Source organism: Vanessa atalanta, chromosome 3 (genome assembly GCF_905147765.1).
Source record: "Vanessa atalanta chromosome 3, ilVanAtal1.2, whole genome shotgun sequence".
Taxonomy (NCBI): domain Eukaryota; kingdom Metazoa; phylum Arthropoda; class Insecta; order Lepidoptera; family Nymphalidae; genus Vanessa; species Vanessa atalanta.
This window is the reverse complement of record NC_061873.1, coordinates 2,266,061-2,287,318: the sequence shown is the minus strand read 5'-3', so window position 1 is coordinate 2,287,318 and position 21,258 is coordinate 2,266,061. Positions and strand designations below refer to the sequence as shown.

The 21,258-nt window shown below is 35.5% G+C and overlaps 1 protein-coding gene across 13 annotated transcripts in view; it reads left to right on the top strand.

The window, feature by feature from the left end:
• LOC125077271 (patronin) overlaps window positions 1-21,258 on the top strand; it is a 51,004-nt gene that overhangs the window by 17,067 nt on the left and 12,679 nt on the right. For 10 of the 13 annotated variants that reach the window (XM_047689166.1, XM_047689171.1, XM_047689170.1 and 7 more), the window contains exons 2-13: window positions 1,987-2,082; window positions 12,118-12,333; window positions 13,611-13,802; window positions 14,260-14,504; window positions 14,794-14,885; window positions 15,768-15,890; window positions 16,864-17,031; window positions 17,177-17,401; window positions 17,675-18,007; window positions 18,742-18,840; window positions 19,082-19,272; window positions 20,966-21,010. In XM_047689166.1, the coding sequence (XP_047545122.1) occupies window positions 1,987-2,082; window positions 12,118-12,333; window positions 13,611-13,802; window positions 14,260-14,504; window positions 14,794-14,885; window positions 15,768-15,890; window positions 16,864-17,031; window positions 17,177-17,401; window positions 17,675-18,007; window positions 18,742-18,840; window positions 19,082-19,272; window positions 20,966-21,010 (2,025 nt within the window). The remainder of the gene's footprint in view (window positions 1-1,986; window positions 2,083-12,117; window positions 12,334-13,610; window positions 13,803-14,259; window positions 14,505-14,793; window positions 14,886-15,767; window positions 15,891-16,863; window positions 17,032-17,176; window positions 17,402-17,674; window positions 18,008-18,741; window positions 18,841-19,081; window positions 19,273-20,965; window positions 21,011-21,258) is intronic. The other 3 variants (XM_047689167.1, XM_047689169.1, XM_047689172.1) reach the window with 2 other exon arrangements.

The following is a 21,258-nucleotide window of genomic DNA, read 5'->3' as shown; positions in this document are numbered from 1 at the left end:
AATGCGGGTTGGCGGAATACACATGTGGCAAAATTTCGTTTAAATTAGACACATGCAGGTTTCCTCACGATGTTTTCCTTCACCGCCGAGCACGAGATGAATTATAAACACAAATTAAGCACATAGCACATAAAAATTCAGTGGTGCCTGCCTGGGCTTGAACCCGAAATCATCGGTTAAGATGCACGCGTTCTAACCACTGGGCCATCTCGGCTCTTATCATTATCATTCCATATCCACGATAGTTATCCTTTTGTTTTTGTCGTCCATCTTCTTTCCGGTACACGTCGTTCTACTCTACGCTTTCAGAATTGTTCTTCAAACTTTATAAAAGCAACAATAGCGATTTAAATTGGCTTAGGTCATTCGACTTAATTTGATTAATTTACCTATTGATGGTAAAATATTAATATAATCAATCTTCAAACATTAACTTAATTACAGGTACAAGAGACATAAGACCTTAAGATCCTAGTATGAATATCTATGAGCGTTATAGTATGGCAAGTGGCACGTTGCCATCAGGTAGCATATTTGCAATCTGCCTTACAAAAATAAATAAATAAAAGATTCTTGTGCGAATTAATGTCGTATTGTCTACGAGTGAAATCAGCCATTCCATACATATTTAATGTGCCATACGTATCTGCTGACCTTTTTGTTACCAGCTGCTCGGCTTCAGTAGACGATTACAAACTCATATATGTATTGTATTTTGAAATCCTATTAAATATTGAAAAGTCTTTAAATTCGTATATAAACCCTTAAATGACTCTTATACAGATGACTGCAACGATATTATATGGTTATTAAATTTGTGTCTGCATATTTTCCAATCCTTGAACCATATGTATAAAATACTTTTCTTTATTGATTATAATTTTAAAATCGTTATTGAAAATTCCTACATTCGAAGGAGTTTTAAATAAGGGACAAGCTTATGTAGATGATAAAAAACTTAGTATTCGTTGATTTATATCCAACATGTATAAGGTTAATAATTTTACTGTAGGGAAAGATTAAACAGTGGCTTACTTTGCATAAACTAACCCACCCAGATTCGTTGGTTACGCGCACTTACATATATATTCATGGTATGGTCAACCAACTGTTGGAACTGTAGGTAAACAACAGTCTGCAGGGCCCTTACAACGATAAGAAAGATATGCGATTCATATAACTGACACACGCATTCAATTAAGGTCCATCAAGTGATCAATTCGTGCACAATAAGCGGACGTTACCATACGGCTCTTAATAATAAATTGTCACCAATGACAGCCGTTCCAATCACTATCAACTTGTCACATAACCTTCGTCTAAAATAAACCTATGTTTGAAACGCGAGAAAACTGACCGCTCATTAACAATCAGTATTTGAAACGTCATAGCAATTTAAGAAATGTTTCATATGTCCCTTCGAAATCTCAAGGCGTTGAACATAATAATACCCTAAATAGTTAAATGATATATAGTACCATCCACCACCAATCCAGGCCACCAATCAATATGACGCCAGGTTTTATTCGTTCTTATTGAAAAAAATTGGAGAAATATTTAGAGAGTTTAGGGTTCGCGACAGTTACTCCAATAGCTGGCATAATCAAGTGAGGCTTTAAGGAATTCCGAAATATCTTTCGGAATTCCCTTATTATTATGCTGCTGGTCTTATTATGCTGGTCATGAACGGCCAATTTTGTCAGAGCTACAGTCATCCACATACATATATTTTTTGTAAATAACAAATTATAGTTGCATGAGGAAATAGGAATATTAATAATGGCGTAAACATTAACGACATGCATAAATAAATCTCGCTCAATCATACTTTACAACAAAAAAAATCTAGAATAGCTGATCAGCAGCTACAGTTAACATATTCACAAAAGTCAGTTTCAAATGCAAAGTGAACTAATAAAACCCACACAATACCTTTTTGTATTGTTCTTTATAAATTATACAGTAGATGTGTTTTTCTTGTTTCAGTCAAAGCAGCGAGCGTCGATAAAATGGCTGTTGTCGAAGGCATTCAACAACCGGGTACCGGAGAATCTTCAGGAGCCATTCTACAGGGATCACGAGGTGAGTTTATATCGCATTAAGTAAGCGAAAATATTTTCACGCGGTTAGACGAACTTTAATATAGAAAATATTTAAATTTACGATATTAAAATCTCAAGCGTGTAACCGATGTAGGTATTGTATTTCTTATGAGTAGTGTAAGTATTCAATGGTGTTTCTATAGTTTTCTTAAAATAACCCAGGATGGGAGGCAATTGTAGAATAAAAATATTCACAGAACGTTTGTATTGAAGGACAAGTTTATTATTTTTTCCAACAATTGTAGTGCAGAGCAGTTGCTCTGAATAACATAATTATGACGTTGTCTTTGTCACAAACACTACACATCATACTTTATAAGCTAATCAAATATTTGGAGAGAAGGAAGTATCCTATTATAAACATTAGCAATAAAATTATATATTTTCTATAAATATCTAAATCTGTCATTGGTCAGGAGGACATCATCATTTATAAGGTTCAATGACCTACGACAAAATATTCACACGTGTAATATTTCTATTGTATTTCATTACTCGTATCGAAGTTTAGTTGTGGTCTTCGAACGATTCGCTATTTAATATTCTCCAAGGATTTCAAAACTATCAGAACTTCAAACGCTCTAAAGGGATATCTTAAAACAAAAATTCAACGTAACATTTTGTTTGACTTAAAAAATAAGTTGTCCTAATCATATTTACAAGCATATTACTAAGCAGAGCCATGATGGTCCAGTGGCTATAAAGTGTCAAACTTAAACAAAGGTTGCGGGTTCGAAGCCATCATTAAGTTTTTATGTCTTGAATTTGTATGTACAATTTATCTTATGTTTTATGATGTTCATGATAAAATCGGTGTTTCGGATGAAATTCAGTCACATGTGTATCATGCACGTGTTAGAGTAGCGTGGTATCTTCTCCAGAGAGGAGGATTTTGTCGCATTGGAACGCATACAGACAGTTTCTTGAATGTTCGCTTTCCGGTAACTTCAAGATAACTATAGGGATGTGACAAACGTGCTCTAGCAAACGGATGCGAACGCGACACGGAATCGTAAAGCGAAATGAATACGTCTACGCTGCAGAGATTACATGGAAAGGATACACTTTGGGAAAATCGATGTAAAGTTTTGAGGAAGATATAAAATACAGGAAAACACTATTTTTTTTTGTAATTCTGACATAAAAATCTCACTGCACCTTTTGAGTAGCCTACTCATCACTACTTGTATAAACGAAGTGGAATTGGTAATTGCAAGCCTCACGACTGTGCCTCCTTAAAACAATCCCCCTTGATTAATCCACATCTGCTTTTATGTTAAATTTGTAGTAAGAAGGCAGGAAGAATTATCTCACCTGCTAGTCTTTACCGTTACTAATGACTAATTTAATGACAGGTAGGAGGCTCTCTGTCATTACTCTAAGGTACCTATGCCTAATGATTAAAAAGCTGTTAGCTGTTTAGTGGTACAATAACTTACCAGTCATATATTCACAGCATACAATAATGTTTACATTACACGTAATCTGTTACAAGCTTTTATTTAACTTCGCACGTTTGAGTGTGTTGGTCAAATCTTCGAACTGAATTTTAAAACAGTTCGACCCAACCGATTGAACTAAAATTCTGCACGTTCAACATAAAACGACTACCCTTTTTTGTTCAAGTATCAAGTAAAAGCTTGTTCGTTTTTCTTTTTAAATTAATTGGTATGAAAACTAAATTAAAAAAAAGGTCGGTGCTGAGCGAGTAAGCACATTGAATACCTGCTTAAACTGACACAGTCTCTACCAACAGAGTAAGTAGGCTATGGAGGTTAGATTATCGATTTTGAACTCTATTTACACGTTAAGTTATATAATAATCTTTTTATGTAACGTATGTTTACATACTTAACCAGTACATAGCAATATCGTAATGTTTTATTTATAGACCCAATATCTCATTCGACTTTAGATACGATAATATCACGTGTATACTTCTCACAAGTAAAACATCAAAGAATGTTGATATCGTAGTGAGTAGGTAAATTAAATTAATTTACTGAAAAAAAAACAAATACGTCTTTAAAAAATATATTAATATTTGATAACGAATAATGTAACCAAGAGAGCAGTTACATATACATTTCATGTATGTATATCTGCGTCCTGCCTGTGGTACCTATGTGCTAGTTTTTTCTTGGTGACAAATAGTTTTGGTTATACTGCTATTGGGTATAAAGGGATTGTAAAACTCTTTAAAGTTAAATTTAATCATATCATTAACTAGCTACCCGTCCCGGCTTCGCACGGGTAGAATAAGGGTCTACATAAAACGATTATTTCGTAATACGTATAACTTGTGGGCTTACGTCAGTAAAGCTTGGCATGATTTTATGTGACACCTTCAGTCATTGTTACATATCAACCAGTTTATATAAAATCTTAATTAATTATACCCCTAACAATTTCTCATGAATCACTCAGTCTATTGGTGACTATGAAAATCGGTTCACGAGTTTTTGAGGGACTAAGTTTTATATTATCTATTGAACCACGATTATAAACGTTCAGCGCCATCTATTATCAGACACACATACATATATAACACGAAATATTTTATCAATGTTAAATGTCCCATGCGTTTAACATTGATAAAATATACTGATATATATTGAAATACTTAGTATGCAAAAAATCAGTGGTAGGCGGTATTTGAAGATGCGGTTGCGTCCTCTGGGACCCAACTCTATTCTGACTACTAATAAAGAATGGTGCAATCCAGTAATCCATTTTTTGTAAGTACCACCTACTCATCACTTATTATTTTACTGCTAAGTAGCAATACCCAGTATTTTTGTATTCCAGTTCGAAGGGTACATGAGCCAGTGTTGGGTACTCTACGAAGGACATAACATTGTAGTTCCCATGGTTGGTCGCGCATTTGCGATTCAAGCAATCGTTTAAGAATTTTGACGAAGGCAATTTAAAAAAAAAAAAAATTATTTTCCCGATTCTATATCGATGCAACTTCCAACTATTCTTCAGAGAAATAAACCTCAGCTGGTTTCTATTAATTTATAACGGTTTCCATACTTTCCCGATTCTACTCCGATCCAACTTCATCTAAATAAAATATATAAACTGCTTATATCCGATTATTCGACCAACGTTTTTTAATCTCCTACGTTTTCAACTAACTTAATTAGTATTCTTTCTGAACTGAATTCCTACAAAAATTTCTGAAGCTTCCAGATATTTTTTGCTGCCGAGAATATATTCTTTGTCTTTGTTCTAAAGAATTTTCTTATGGAGTTATATTGCTGTCTGTACTAAGAACGAAAAATATATCATTGCTAACACTTTGAGGGACACTGCACTGTTTTAGGCGATTAATGTCCTAGGAAATGTTAAGGGTGATTAACCAAAGTAACAACAGATGGGTCACTCGTTAAAGCAGACGCCCACCAAGGAGCCTTTGCGGGACTTCGTCTATTATAGCATATAAGTTATTCTACACCAAATAGTAATTCTTGGTATTGCTGTGTTTCGGTTTTATACGGTGTAATTACAGACATCAGAGAGATACATCAAGATCCCGTGTGACATTTTATGCCTGATGACAAAGGTGACTTAAAATTAGACCACATAATTATTTTCTCGTTTACCTTTTATAGAAAAAAAAACTGCTGTTCAGTAAAATGTTGACCCAGTTTAAAAATTGTACCTTGCTGAGATTAAAAACTATCGAGTAATTCGCGTGTTACGAAACACGGGTTTATACAAGGACAAAGATATATAGAAATGTCATCTAGATATAAAAATATTCCGTTTATATACAGTTTTCTTATATACGTACATGATAGGGTTTTATACAAGCCATCTGGGTAGGTAAAACCCATTCATATGAACCTAAACACAACAAACGTACTGCTTGTACGTTTGTTGTGTTTAGGTTTTTAGGGTGAGTGAGTCAGTGTAACTATAATCACAAGGGATATCACGCCTTAGTTCAAATTCAAACTCAAATTCCTTTATTCAATATAGAAACATTACATTTACTTATTGATAGTCAAATTAAACACTACCACCGGTCCGGAAAAAAAGTACCCTGCCCTGAGAAGAACCGGCGAAAAAAACTCAGCGGATCGTTTCATTACCAAGGTGTGCTATCAACCATAAACTGACTATATGTATAATACCTTTCGCACCCAAGCGTTCCTTAACATTTTTTTTTTAATTTGGCTGTTCAAAGTCGGTGGCGCTTTGGCAATGTTTTAAATTTCTTACGGCCCAAATACTATGGACGATGGGGACCAATTATCCAGACCAATTGCCAGTCCGCCTACCGATTTTATATATAAAAGAAAACAAACTAACACATAATATAGATTTCCAGCTTAAGAGCTTTAGCGTCAGATAAAAAAAGTAACTTCTGTCTCGAAGACATCTGCTTCGTATCGTCCTTGAAACTAAGCCGGTTATTCGCAAGGTTCATGCAATACTATAGCGGTATTGATCCATACAGCTATATGGGGCTAGCACTCTGCACGCGAGTTCAGTCTCGGTGGCGTGCTTTTGGGAGTGGTGGTGAACGATCCCACGCAATTTATAAGTGACCCGTGGTTTTTGGACATCGATTCGCCCAGGCTAATTTAACGCTTGTCATGAACGAAACTCGTAAAGCGACGCGTGCGTAAGTTTTAGGCGATAAATAATTTTAATTCTACAGATTATGATAATGTTTTTAATATTATATGGAAATTTAAAATATATTCATATAATATATATTTTTTAATGAATATGTATAAAGTTTTTTCAGTCTTTTAATCTACGGTACTGTCACTCATATAAAAAAAGTTGTTACGTAATCAGAATGTGTCTATAAAAGAACTCCGTAACAATACGATTATGATCGAGTTTTAGTAGGATATGAAAGGCTTACGATTAAGTCTAAAATAGAACATAAGACTACCATTACACGTATTAATTGATTAAAAACATTATATTTCTGTGTTATAAAAACATCGATATTTCACCATACGTAAATGTAATGATACTTTAAAAATAAACTACAATAATAATAATAAACTGTAAACGTACATTAAAACGAAAACGTCTTATTTACCACTTGTAAGATAAACAATAAAAGTAACAATTGAGTTCATCTTAACTTGGAGAGTTAATAATTCACGGATATAAACAAAAACGTTCCTTTGATAAACTTTAAGGGGTTTAACCCAAGTTCTGCTCCGCCGACATCGTCTCTCGAGTGATGGAAATAGCCTCTAATGGATATGCAGTTCATTTCAAAAGAATTTATATTTAAATAGATATGAGAATATGAAGGCAGGTAAAATGTTTGATAATTTACATAAGTAAATTACATGCAGCGAATAAATTATTATAATAATGTATAACTGATGCAAATAAAAAAAAGAGTTTTAAATTTTTCGTCATATTTAAAAACTTCAAAAGTTTTTATTTCTTTATTTATGTGTTAATATTTTAAACGGAACTATACGTTGTAATTTTTATACGCGGCAAACAAATACAATGAACACGACTTACATATATGGAATTATTTATCTACAAATCTGTATTAGCTTTAGATAATTTCAAACTCTCGTTTCATGATCGTGTCGAGTTCATAAGGTCGAGAATGGTATGCAGGTAGACGTTCAAACAGAACGAATATAGAACTAGCGTTCCGTAAAAATAGTCACTGCCATTTCCGTCTTCGGGAAACGGCGATCTTTTGTTCTCTTCGATGTCGTTTCGAATGTTCGAATTTAAGTTGATCTAAATATACGGCATTGAAAGCCTGTAAAACATGAATCGGTATACGTAGTGTTTAATTTTTCTTGATTAACGGGTTAACCTGTAAATGTTTAGGGGTTATTAACAAAAACCATACTGTCTTCTTCCAAATCTAAAAATATTGATATCAAATAGTTTGAATTATTTGTTTTATAACCACAACCCGTTAAATCAGGTTGTTCTTACTAATATTACGAATCCGAACGTTTGGGTGGATAGATGGTTTGTTACTCTAATCACGTTAGAACGACTGTACGGATCTGAATGAAATTTAGCGCAATGATACATTAAACTCTAGAATAGCACTTTCTTCCCCAGAAAAATGTACATAACACCTGAAAAAGCGAAATTTCATGAATGTACTTTTTATTGTTATATTATACGCGAGATATTATCTTTTTTTTTTTTTCAGATCTAGAGATCTATATAACATGAAAAAATTCGAGTCGCGATTTTCGTTTTTAACAGTTTATTTTACATAATATATTAAACAAAGAGTAATACACACAATAATCCGTTCATCACAGCGATTCTCACGATCAATAACAACAGTTATATTTTTAAGTGAGTCAACAGTACAGCATTGCTGTTCAGATTGAGTCAACCGCAATTCACTTATCGGTACTCGTTTTTTACTTATTTGTGATTCATTATATTATTCATCTTAATTGTTACCTGATAGTTTTGGTCACGGCGAAGTCGATCCAAATTATTTATTAAAAATTGATATCGTTCATTTAATAAAATAATTTTCGTTCCCCCTCTTAAATACAATAAAAGTTCGAAACATATTCCTTTTTCAATTTTGTTTAAGACTGCGTACAAGGAAATGAGTTATTTATTATTTAAGCATTAATTATCGTGGACCACGGAATCTACTACGCTATGTCTGAAATTACATTAGCTTTCTCATCCTAGAAATATAAACAACAATACACGAGAAGTATTTCGGTTTGATGGCAGAGAATAAATAGTGATTAGGTCGTACTCACTCAGACATTTTGGCTCTGAGTCTTACGTGATAAAAAAGCTGCTCTAAGCGTTCTATCTATTGGGTCAGTTCTCAACTTTATTATAACTAAGTTTAAATTAATTTGTGAATATTATATAACATATATATATATATATATATATATATATATATATAAAAGTTGCTCTTTTAAAGATATCTCAAATGCAGCAGATGATCATGCCAAATAGTAATGTCGACACCTCTCTCCTTGACCTGTAGCCCACAGCTGCCGTCTTGCCATTTGTCGTCGTTTTGCATTTTTGTCGCGAACACACTATTCTGTTGTTGAACTCTAGTCGCTTAATTATTTTTGGCATGCAACAAACCAATTAAAATATGTACTATAATAGAGAGGCAAGGTTTTCGACATATAACGGTTTGTAGTTAGGTGGATTAAAAGATCTAAAAAGTTTATTGTTAACGTTCCGTTCAAAAACGTTTTAATCTTATATAGAAAGATACAACGATAGACTTCTACGTGGTATATACCTATCGATATACTGTAATAATTATAATCTGTATGATCCGAAAATTCATTACAATATTCATTCTATATTCGAACAAAGGCTTTCAATATTTATTTTTAATCGAGATCTCTGATTGGTTTAATTTTACATTTCGTCGTAAACAATAGTTTTAATAAAACTTAACTCTTGCTTGTAAATAGTGCGGAAGTTAACATGTTGTTATTTATTTTGAAAACACAAATATGGGACCGCTGAAGATTGATCGTTGTAGTCGACGAGAATAGAGCTATTATTGTAAATTACTTTCTAGGTATTTTAACTGAGTCGCATTGGTAATTAATTTTGGGGGATCAATGACCGTGGTAAGATAATTTAGCTTGAAAAAAGATTACAAATATAATAAATGTAACAATTATGTTTTGAGATATAGATATGAGTTACTCGTTACAGCGGCATTTAATTTTTCTAGGTTAAATGTCTACACAATTTAGATAATGTATAATCATTATAGATATTTATATTAATATTCATGAGAAAAATCATTAAAATATAATAAATATATGATGGGAAATTAATATCATTAAGTTTTTCTTCGTTATATTTTCGCGACTATACAGTAAGACTGATCTTAGTGAAATTAAGTAGGAATATTCCTAGTTTAAATACTGGAGAAGTAAAAGCCTACTTTCATAAAGCTTGAATGGAGTGTAATATATAATTTGGTAATGTATATTAAAGTATATAACAATTTAACAGGAACGATCTAGTGGATAGAGAGCTATTATGCCTGTCTAATGGGTGGCATACAAGGCTGTAGTACCTCAGTTCAAGTCTCAGGTCAAATCTTGTTATTAAAAATTATCAGGTTTCAAATATCATATTCTCAGTAGCAGCTCGGAGTTTAGTTACTGACGATGTTTTTGCCGTTGATCAGAAAGCACGTAAAACGGTTAAGCTTGAGCCTTATCTCTTGCCAATCGTGTCAATTTGAATTATTAGAGCAAAAGGACATATTTTAACAAACATAAGTGGTTTGTTTACGAACGATATTATGTCGTACGCAGTTCGTATAAAAATATAATTTAACAAAATTCTAAAAAATAAATAAATCTAACCGTTCAAATAAAATTTAACAATGTAATACTCAATAAGATATCGAAACGCGTTAGCCTGAATTAATAAGCATTTGCGTGTTAACGGTTGATAACGATTACGATTAAAACATTAGCGTGAATGTAATTAATATAATATATTCGGCGTGGTACATTTGTGGTATGTATGCTGTGCCCATACAGCGATTGCATAAATATTTTCGAATGAGTAAACTAATCGAATATATCGAAGCAAAAGTGAGAGCTAGCGAGGTCGACTTTTATGGCCAATGACCAATTTTCACACGAGAGTTTAGAGTTTCATGGTCAATGATATGATAATTTGATGTCGTAACATACATATCTTTTGTTAAAAGTTTTTTTTGAAATGACAATACTAACTATATATACATTTGTGAACATGTTTTGAAAATAAATGTGGATTAGTGACAAGGTGTTCAGTAGTTGCAAGGATGTTTTTAAATTTAGTCGCTTTATAATTTTAATGAAAACCAAGTTTTTTTTATTAAAAATGACGTCACAAGTTCGACCACACCCGTCTCAATGAGGTTGGGCAACGCTTCTAAGTCTGTGACGCAATGTCAAGTCACACCCTGTAGAATTATCACGCCATTATACATTTTTATCACGGTCACTACATACCGATGCTAAATTCTCAAAATCGCACATAACGAATGCAATGATGTGTGTTAAATGTAGAAGCCGTTAATGCGTTACAGGTACAATTACGGAACCAGTTAAATGTTTTGTTGTTCATAAACTCGTTTATATTCAATACGAAGTGCGACCTCCGTATTATCCACACACATTCTTTACCTTAACCACAAATTAAAAACATCCTTCGTTATTTTATGTGGGCTTTTATAATATAAACTATTGGAACTATTGTGCTTCTGAAATTTGGGACTAAAACAGATTAAGCAAAATATACGATGTCGTATATATTAAATCTGATCTAATTATTTCTAATCAGTAAATACATATTATCGTGTATTGAGATTTCTTGTTCTATCCATCAGCCGTTAGGTCTACTGTTGCGCATATGCCTCCCCTAATTGGCACCAAACCGACCAGTCCCGATTATAATATAGCGGCTTCCCGCTTGCAAATCGCAGGGTTCTTTGATTCTTCTCGAAGCCGTGGGGTTCTTTGATTATCTTTTGGTTCTTTCTCACCACGCTCTAATTTTGTTTTTTAGGTTAATCTATCATGACCAAAAGCGCTCTGGCCTTGGTTTTCCAAATCATGGTATCATTTTGAACTCTATTATTGATATTTTGTTAGAAAGTTGTAATAAACCTAAAACTATCTAATAAAAATATTAATAAAATATTTAAGCGAAACTGACTTGTTAGGCGTTAAACGCCTATGTGAGAAACGGTGTTATGTAGAAGGCCGGGATTCCATTGGAACTTGTTTCCACGAACAGACAATAACAGCTTCATTCATAATTAGATCGTGTTGTCCAGAAATGATCCAACCCACGATATCTACCATTAAAAGAGAAAATCAGTTCTCATAAAAGTGCATTTATCTTAAAATTAATTAATTACTGTCAGCGTCTGCATAATGCGTCATTCTTCGTCTGTATTTCATTCATTTATACAAACTGATTATAATTTCAATTGAATATCTTATTGGGTTTATATTTTATTTATTTCCAGGATCAGGAGCATTTGAAACCGCCGATTGTCGGTGGGCTGGCCAACGCGGAGCTGTACTGCCTCGCGTTGGCCAACATGTACTCCGATCCCAACTACCACAACCTCAACCACTGGAACATCCTGCAGACGTTGTCGAGGAAGGGCGTCCAAGTGCCCGACCCGCCGGACTGTGCGCTCACCGAGACTGTGCTCATACAAACGAATCCACTTAAAATGGTATGATTCTAGACGAAGATAATAGTAGTATTTATTTTAAATTAATTTAAATGAAAAAACAAATACTGTCAACAAATAATCACAGAGTGCATAGATGAAATATCACTGCTTAAGAAAATTTTTACATCTTGTCACACTTTCTAAGATATTTGATTTGATAGGAACGATTTAAATATAGAGGTGTAATTTTTTGATTACATATATTACTTTATAAACAAAACTTTTATATAATATCACATTTTTTACTCGCGAGAATGTTTATCTTAATGTGTGACTATTGTTTCTGTATAAGAGTGTGTATTATTGCAGGTGTTTTTTTGAATATTTTATTTTTTAAATTATTTGCCTTTTTTTTTACTACTATTAAATATCAACGGCATTATGCAATACGATGTTTGCAGGTTTATAATAAAAAGTGCTCTCTACCTACACGATATTCTCTTAATGCATTCATATTTTACACAATGCAATGGCGTTTTCATACTATTCGTGGATGTATTATGCTTATCTTCAGGCTTAACGTTGATATGATCAGACGTAGGCAGTCAATGATACTAGATATCATACAAATAATTGCCAACTGTAGGCAGTAAAGTAACTTTATAGGTGAACTGAATCGTTCAACATGTGTCATTTATTGGATTAAGAATTCTGCATCGGACACGTGATTGATAGTGACAACACTTTTCCGATTTATTTATATGCTTTGCGTTTCAGAAATAAATCACATTGCACGACATAACACCGATCTTGTCTCCAAATACGTCATCGTTACTCGTTTTGATACGATTTTCGAGGGGGTATTTTCCTCTTATAATGGATTTGTACAAATTAATCGAACGAATGATATTATACAAATATTTTATTAAATGTTTAAGTCCATTATTGAATTATATATAAACATCTGTATATTTTTTTTAAAAAGTCTCGCTGGTATATACATATATTAAACCACATTTATTAAAGATATATTTTTTAATTCATTATATGATAAGTTATAAATATATGGACTACATGAATATCAAATCTTAAGAAGCATTCTTTATTAATATATAATATTACAATGAATTATTTACTAATAATTCTTGAATCATGATTATACAAGATTAAAAACAGAAACCAAGTTTGATATACGCCAATGTGTTTTAGTCTCTGTATGTCACTGCGATGTAAGTAAGTCATGTTCGATTTCAAAATGTCTATAAGCGACATTGTCTGCTAATCGTGGCGATATATTATAGACAGGTAATTATATTGTGTTTTTGTGATATTTTCAGGGTGCACATTTGACTGTGATAGAAGCTGTGATGATGCTATACGCGCGGGAAGTGGTGACGTTAGACCGCGTGTCAGCGGCAGCGCAACGCTTCGGCACTAGTCAGCCGCTGCCCGTCGGCTCCAGCATTCCTCACGAAGATGGTCTGCTCTGTTGGATCAATGCTGCATGCGCAGCGCTTAACAAGGCTGAGGTAACTACGATGCTGAGATTATTTGTGCAATATATGTACATATATTCGTATTGCTAAATGTCTAGCTTCGGCATATATCCTTCAAATTTTCAGATTCAAAGCATTATTGAAAATACTGTTTGGGTTGTGATCTCTATGGATGGAAATTCTAGAAAAACAAAAAATTACTAAGTTTGCATAAGACAATTTCGCCGTTGCAAATTACTAGTTTTAAATTAAGCAGATATATACAATAATTTGGGATACAAAAGTTCTTCAAAACTTTCGAAAAATGGTTACCTTCATTACAAATGTAAACTTGATCTTGTAAAAACGGTGATTCACTTGCACGTCTTACTTGAAATCTATAATATCATTATTATTGGTTAAGCGATGAGCTGGCTCAATTTCTTTACTAATTAATATTAAAGCATTATCCGAGGTCTTGTAAAATAAGATGAAAATATTCCCTTTTCAGGAGAACACATCGTCACACGTGCCGATGGTGAAAAGTCTCCAAGACCTGTGCGACGGCACCGCACTGGCCGCCCTCATCTCGTTCTACTGCCCCGAGGCTCTCCCGCGGTCGGCGGTGCGCGTGGGACGCATGGCCTCCATACAAGACTGCCTGCATAATCTCATGCTGGTGTACGAGTTCTGTCAGAACAGTCTACCTCACAACATATTCCACATGATGCCAGAGGACGTTACGTATATGCGAGGGTGAGAGTTTGTTTTATTTCGATTATAACTTCTACAGAATATAAAATGTTCTCAAAAATCCTTTGTTTTGTTCTAAGTAAAATAAAAAGAGCGAAATATAATAAGAGCATAAAAAAACTCTCTTAAAAGTTTCAAAACATCCACAAATTCGTTTTTCGTGTTGGTACATTTGTATTTTTTACTTGTTTAAAGGATTCTCCTTAACACACTTTTTTTAAAATTATTATTCTATGATAATTTAAAAAATGTGTATAGCATAAATGTTCATTCGCGATAAAATAATTTTCAGGTCAATGCGTCAAAATTTAATAGCGATGCTCGCGGATCTTTTCAATATGTTAGAAGTACATCCTGTCAAATCGGTTAAATATCCAGGAAGCGGTGAGTACAGGCAACAATCATACTTATATTTAATATAACATGTATCAATGTTGCATGCTAGAACTAATGGGAGTATGTGGTCATAATATCAAAGGTCCTATGCCCACTTCATTAGAATATATTAAATTATACGTGGACGCGGTGGAGTAATGCTTTTGTAACGCAACATATTTATTCGACAAACAGGCTTATAATTTTATTACGGGGAATATTGTATACATATATATATAATCAATGTTATGGAAAAAATATTATATCATGTGGATCGATCATTATACTTTTTTTTTATGATTTTTCTTTATTACTCTCTCTTTTCAAGAAAATTTAAGGGTAAGTATGAATTTGAATTTAATTACAATTTACAATATAAAAAGCGATGAACCGATTAACCGACGACGAGCTTCTCACACTGTTAATATAATATATCTGCACTAATTGGCTGTAAAATTTTACTAATGACAAAAAAAAATACACGCATTTTCGATCTTTTCAAAACTCAACGCTCGGAGTTCCTTTCAGAACAGTGACCGATAAACTAGGATAACTAGGCGTGCGTGTCGCGCGGTAGTAGAGTAGCGCGGGAATGACCGCGTGTTGCGTGTGTACAGGACCGGATTTAAAGGTCTGGAGGCCCTGGGGCCACAGAGGAGTGGATGCCCTGGGGCAACAGAGGAGTGGAGGCCCCTAATTATTATTTAACGTATTAATTTGAAAAATTATATTTCTGTCAGTAAGGTTTGTCAATAATTTATTTACTCTTTGTATCGGTCTTATAATTCGACTAGATCTAGACGCCTAAACATATATCACATTAAATACGTCGGAATCTATCGGGGCCCCTCTCCCGGTCGCCCTCCCCTAAATCCGGGCCTGCGTGTGTAGCGAGCGAGGAGTGCAACGCGCACGGCGTGCGGCACAGACGCTGTCTGCCGCCGCCGCCGCCGCAGCCCATCCCCGAGCTGCGCGCCGCGCCGCACGCGCCGTCGCACGCGCCGCCCTTCGCAGGTACTGTGTGCGTGTGCGTGTGCGTGTCGTGTGCGTGTGCCGCCTCCGTCCGCGGGGAGGCAATCGAAATGTGAACTCTTTTCCTAAGATAGCGAGACTTGTGATTGTCTCCTTCGATTCGAAATGAGATCTATTATTTCCTTGCCTTCGCCGAGTTCATTCACCGAGGGAACCATTCGTGTTGTACGTGTTTGTTCGTTGATTCGTCGATGCTTTTTTTAAGAGCTGCTGGAATACATGTGACTGTCGATAATGATGACGGAGAAAAATGTTAAAGTTGTGTTCCGGCATTTATTGTTGATGTCTTTTTGTTATTTTTAGTTTTTATTTATTATAACAAAATGCCTACTGTATGCTTTTAATGAATTAATCCAGCTTTTTAATAGTTAATTCCTGCCAGTTTTAGTTCACCTGAAACAATGCTTTGCATGCATTGACGCTTTTGCCATTTTAATGCTTCTCAGCACATTTAACCACAGGCATGGAGTCATTGACGTTATGTCCTCAAGGCTCCCAAGAAATATATAAAATGTTATATATTTATTACATTATAACGTAAAAGTAGTAAAACTGTGGATACAAATCTTAATGTAGTTTTTTCTACACGAAAATCATGTGAGATTGAATTGCCTCGGTAAGTGTAGTTAATATTTTTTTTGAGTTCCCATTGTGATTGTTTGTTTTCAGCTGTTCGCTTTGTAGTAGTGTGCGTAGGTCGTTGTTCTTAGAATGCACATACCAAGTTTACATTTATTTTATTAAACCTCTCACTTAAAATAATAATATTCATTTATTTAAATTTTAAATAAATTAGGTTACTGTTATAAATCATTAAAATTTGAGTCTCATGACAGGAATATTTGAAATAGCAAGTTTAACTATATAACTATATTTCCAGAACATAGTGGTAGATAACAAACTAAGCGAGTTGTCGTTGAGCTGTAATACTATGAGCATACGGTCGCATGTGCAGTGTCGCGCTCGCCGTCGGCGTGCGGCGTGCGCGCGCGCGGCGCGGCCAGCCGCTCGTCGTGCTCCACGCCCGAGCGCCGCAGCTGCAGCCCGCAGCGGGACGACTTCGTGGTGCACAGCCGCAAGGCCATCACCACGCTCTCCGCCATGGCGCGGCGGGACGACGAGAGTGAGTCGCGTTGTCGATGTTTTGTAACTAGATGAAAGTTGTTGTTTTGCAAGATAAATGTTAATTCGAATCGTCATCGTTAGGAAAAATAATTTTACATTCAATTATGACTCAAATGAGCTAATAAAGGAGCGCTCTGCCGCAGTGTTCGCGGAGCACGTGACGGCGGCGGGGCGGCCGTCCAACTGGGCGGAGTCTCGCGAGAGCAGCTTCGCGGGGCGGCGCTCGCGGCGCTCGTCCGTGACGGACGACAGCCAGCTCACGGTGGAGAACTTCGGCGGCTCGCAGGACCGGCTGCACTTCGCGGGCCGCAACCCGGAGAAGGAGCTCGCCACGCTCGCCAACGTCCGCAAGATATCCGCGCCCGCCGGTGAACCATCTTTATACGTATAATTCGATGCTGGGTTCACAATGCACGAGTGACGAGTATACTATGCTCGTGTAACGTGCGGTTTCGACCGTCTTGAATCATTTAAATTTTTATTTTTTAAAACGCACGATATACGACATCGCTGTCGTTTTAAGTATTGAAATATGGAAATTTTGAATCGTTTAAATATTGATCGTTGGTCATTTCAGATAATTAATTAATATTAAGTAACAGATTAATCTAGTTTTGATGTTGTAACACTCTTATTTACAGGCCCACTAGACTATAATCCGCCTCTTCGTTCCTCTCGGCAAGACATTCGCGGCTCCATTCAATTTTTCCACGGGGACTACCAGAACGGTTCCCAGGACGAGCGACAGAAGGTTGAGCGTCAGCAGTCGCAGCCGCAGACCGCGGATCCTCCCTTCCACCCCATCAAGCGACAGCTCAGCAGCGATACAATTAATCTCTCACAGAACTTCGGGTTCAACCATAAGGGCGGTGGGGATGGGTTTTATTTAAACGAACGGGACGCCCCGGATGGTGACGTCACAAAAACAAGCTTCGCGGATCTCAATAAAATTAGGAATAACGGTGATCAGACAGGTATGTTGACTAAACATCGACTGATTTCATGGTAGATAATCATTCACGCCTAAGACAATGCATTCGTCTGTGGATCACAATTCTGTTATCATTTTGGAGGTAAAAAAGCGATAATTTTTTTTTTATATTAGGATGTTTGACACTATGTCACAGCTATAAGAAAAAAAATTATGAATGATTTGAATAACCCCTCGTAGTTTGGTTCAATAGTGATGCTAGCAGCTTTGCATTTCGCTTTCATTTGACCACATATTCCCGGACTAATATCGCACATGTTAAGATAAATTTTTCGACTGACTTTGCTTGATGCATGATATTTAATGTTTGTAATCGAAGCAGAAATCTTTAAAGCAAATTATTATTTCATTTCATATTTTATCAAGCACTAGTGATGTATGAACGAGTGTACATATAATGTCACAACGATCGAATTATTTATCTTTAATTATGATACATTATTTTCATTTGTAAAATTATTTGAGTCATTGTTTTTATATTGCAAATATCAGTGATTATCATTCTATTATACATTTTATTTATTGAAAGTCAGTCGTGCTTAATATATCTTTTATTTCACTTTTTTCAAATATAGATATATATATTTTTAATTTAATAATTAAATGAAAAATAGTCTTAAATGAATAAAAGTATATAATGAATATGTTTCGAACACCGAGCAATACGCATGTAGTACCGCAGTGCGGAGTTAATGAGTCACGTGTGTGCGCCGGCAGGGCCGGGCACGCCGGAGCGCCGCAAGACGTCGTTCTCGACGCCCCCGCCCAGCACCACCACGTGGCAGCAGCACTTCCTGCAGCACGAGACCCAGCCCAGTCAGTACCGCCTCTTACGTAACGACGCGATTTTTTTTTATTTTATTTGTACATTTTATTTTTTTATATAATTTGCTGAATACGTTTCGACGACGAAACGGTACCAAACATTACCCTGATCCCCGAACGCGGGGCCCATGGAGCGTTACAAAGTCGTTACTGAGCCGCGGTCCACTCGGTAGAGGTAGTCGGTCGATGCGGGTCGCTAGTGTATCATAATGAGCGGTGGTTCCGTACAAAGACGGCGACGAGGCGGCGGCGGAGGAGGCGGCGGGCGGCGGCCAGGCCATGGCGGCGCAGCTCAACAACATCCGCCTCAAGCTGGAGGAGAAGCGGCGCCGCATCGAGCAGGACAAGCGCCGCATGGAGCTGGCCGTCAGCCGCCAGCGCCAGCAGCTCGGCCAGCAGGCCTTCCTGCAGGCCGTCACGCGGGTGAGTGGCTCACGTGCGCGGGTCGGGGCCGGCCGACGTTTGCCTGTTAGTGCCGTAATACCGAGGGCAGGCCTCGGCTTCGGGTGGCGATCGACTCGCACGCGAACTTTGTAATGAGATGTTGTTCGATGATCAAACGAATGTTGTTTAGGGGTGGGTGTTATAGTGTGGTTAAATTTGGAATGTGTGATTTTTAAATTGTTTTCTGTCCAAAATGGCTCAAAAACGTTTAACGATAATAAGTTCTGTGGTCAAAATTATGTGTGTATAGCCTATTCCAACCAAAGGAGGAGATAAGACAACTAAAGAACTTAGACATGGAATTGATATGATATCATTGGTGACCTTGATTCACCATCGATGATATTCACTATGGATTCGTATAAAAATGGCTTTTTGAGTATTAGTGACGTTATCATCGGAATACTATAAATGCTGTTTATCTTTAATCGTTTGGTTGGAATAGGATATAAAGATAATGTCTTGTTACGGGGTATGTGTGGTAGACGGGTGTGAACAAAATATTTGCCTCAGTTTTTATATTTGATTACGCTTTAAACGATTACATAAAAGCTAAAAAATTACTTTAAATTAAATCAAATCTATACACATTTTTTTTTAAATATTTTCGGTTTGGATATTGTTATTAATATTACTCAAATTCTATTAAATTTATTTTCTTTCATAAATGTAAAATTGGACGGACATAAAATATATTTTTCTATTTTATTAGGAGACGTTTTTGCAATACCAGTTGGCCTCTTTGGTGAGTGCCCAAATATGAACAAGTCGATTTTTTATTCAACTTAGCTCTAGAAGTTTTAATTTATAGATTATTTTTGTGAAGTATTTCGATTGTACAAATAATTCGACTTAGTTTCGTTCATGCTTACACAGCTTTCATTCGGATATCGTTACATTGTATCGGCAATTGGTTATATTATGCAAAGGTGTGTTTGATTATATCACATATTTACGTATTTTATTTACATTATGATCAGATAGTTTATATAAATACATTATGCTTTACATTGAGTACGTCATGCGTTGTAGATAACGGCAGCTTTTATGTATCGAAACAGTTTTAAATTCATAAATATTTTGCGATGCATAAACACCATGTATAATGTCATAAGATTCGTCCATATTGAGCAGTCTTCATAAGTTTAATTACATTTTTGTCACTCGTAAGATTTTGCACATTTTTTTATTAAGAATCAAATTTTATGAATCGCATGTGCGTATTTGATACAAAAAAAATGCTGTAATTGCTACCCCCTCCCCAGTGATTTATATGAAAATATTAAAATCAATATGTGTATATTACGTATATAAAAGACTACACTAATGTCATAAAGTTGACATTGTTTGTTTTCTTCTTTGACATATAAACTATCAACTCGGTTTAAAAAAAAGTCTTGCATTTACTGAGGAAAGTTACGACCGCGCAAAGCAGCAAGTTTAAAATTTAATTGAATTTTAGAACGAACAAAGCTACACATTACAGTCTCACAATAATTCAAAAATAGAATCACTCCGTACGTCTGTACTAATAAAGCACAATGTCACAAATAACATAGAACGTAAAATAGAGATAAAAAATGTATGTGAACACGTAGCGTAATCGAGTGGCATACTTGTTCGCACGTAAGAGAGTGTAGCCTAACGCATGTGGTGGCGGCGCGTGTTGCAGGGCAAGGGCGCGCGCACGCCGGCCGACGAGCAGGACGCCGCGCAGGTCAGTACACGCACGCACACACACACGCACACACACACACACACACGATTAACATTTTTACTGAATTTGATATCGTTTACAGTTAACTTTTTAATAGATTTTGGTTCGTCTTTTATAACCAGTTACACTATCAATGTCTTCTTATTTAGAATTTGTTTTATTCATAGTAATAAACGTTTTGACTTGAACGGTCTAAATTCTTTATTAAACACCGTCAAAGTATTTTAAGTAATATCGTCACTAATACG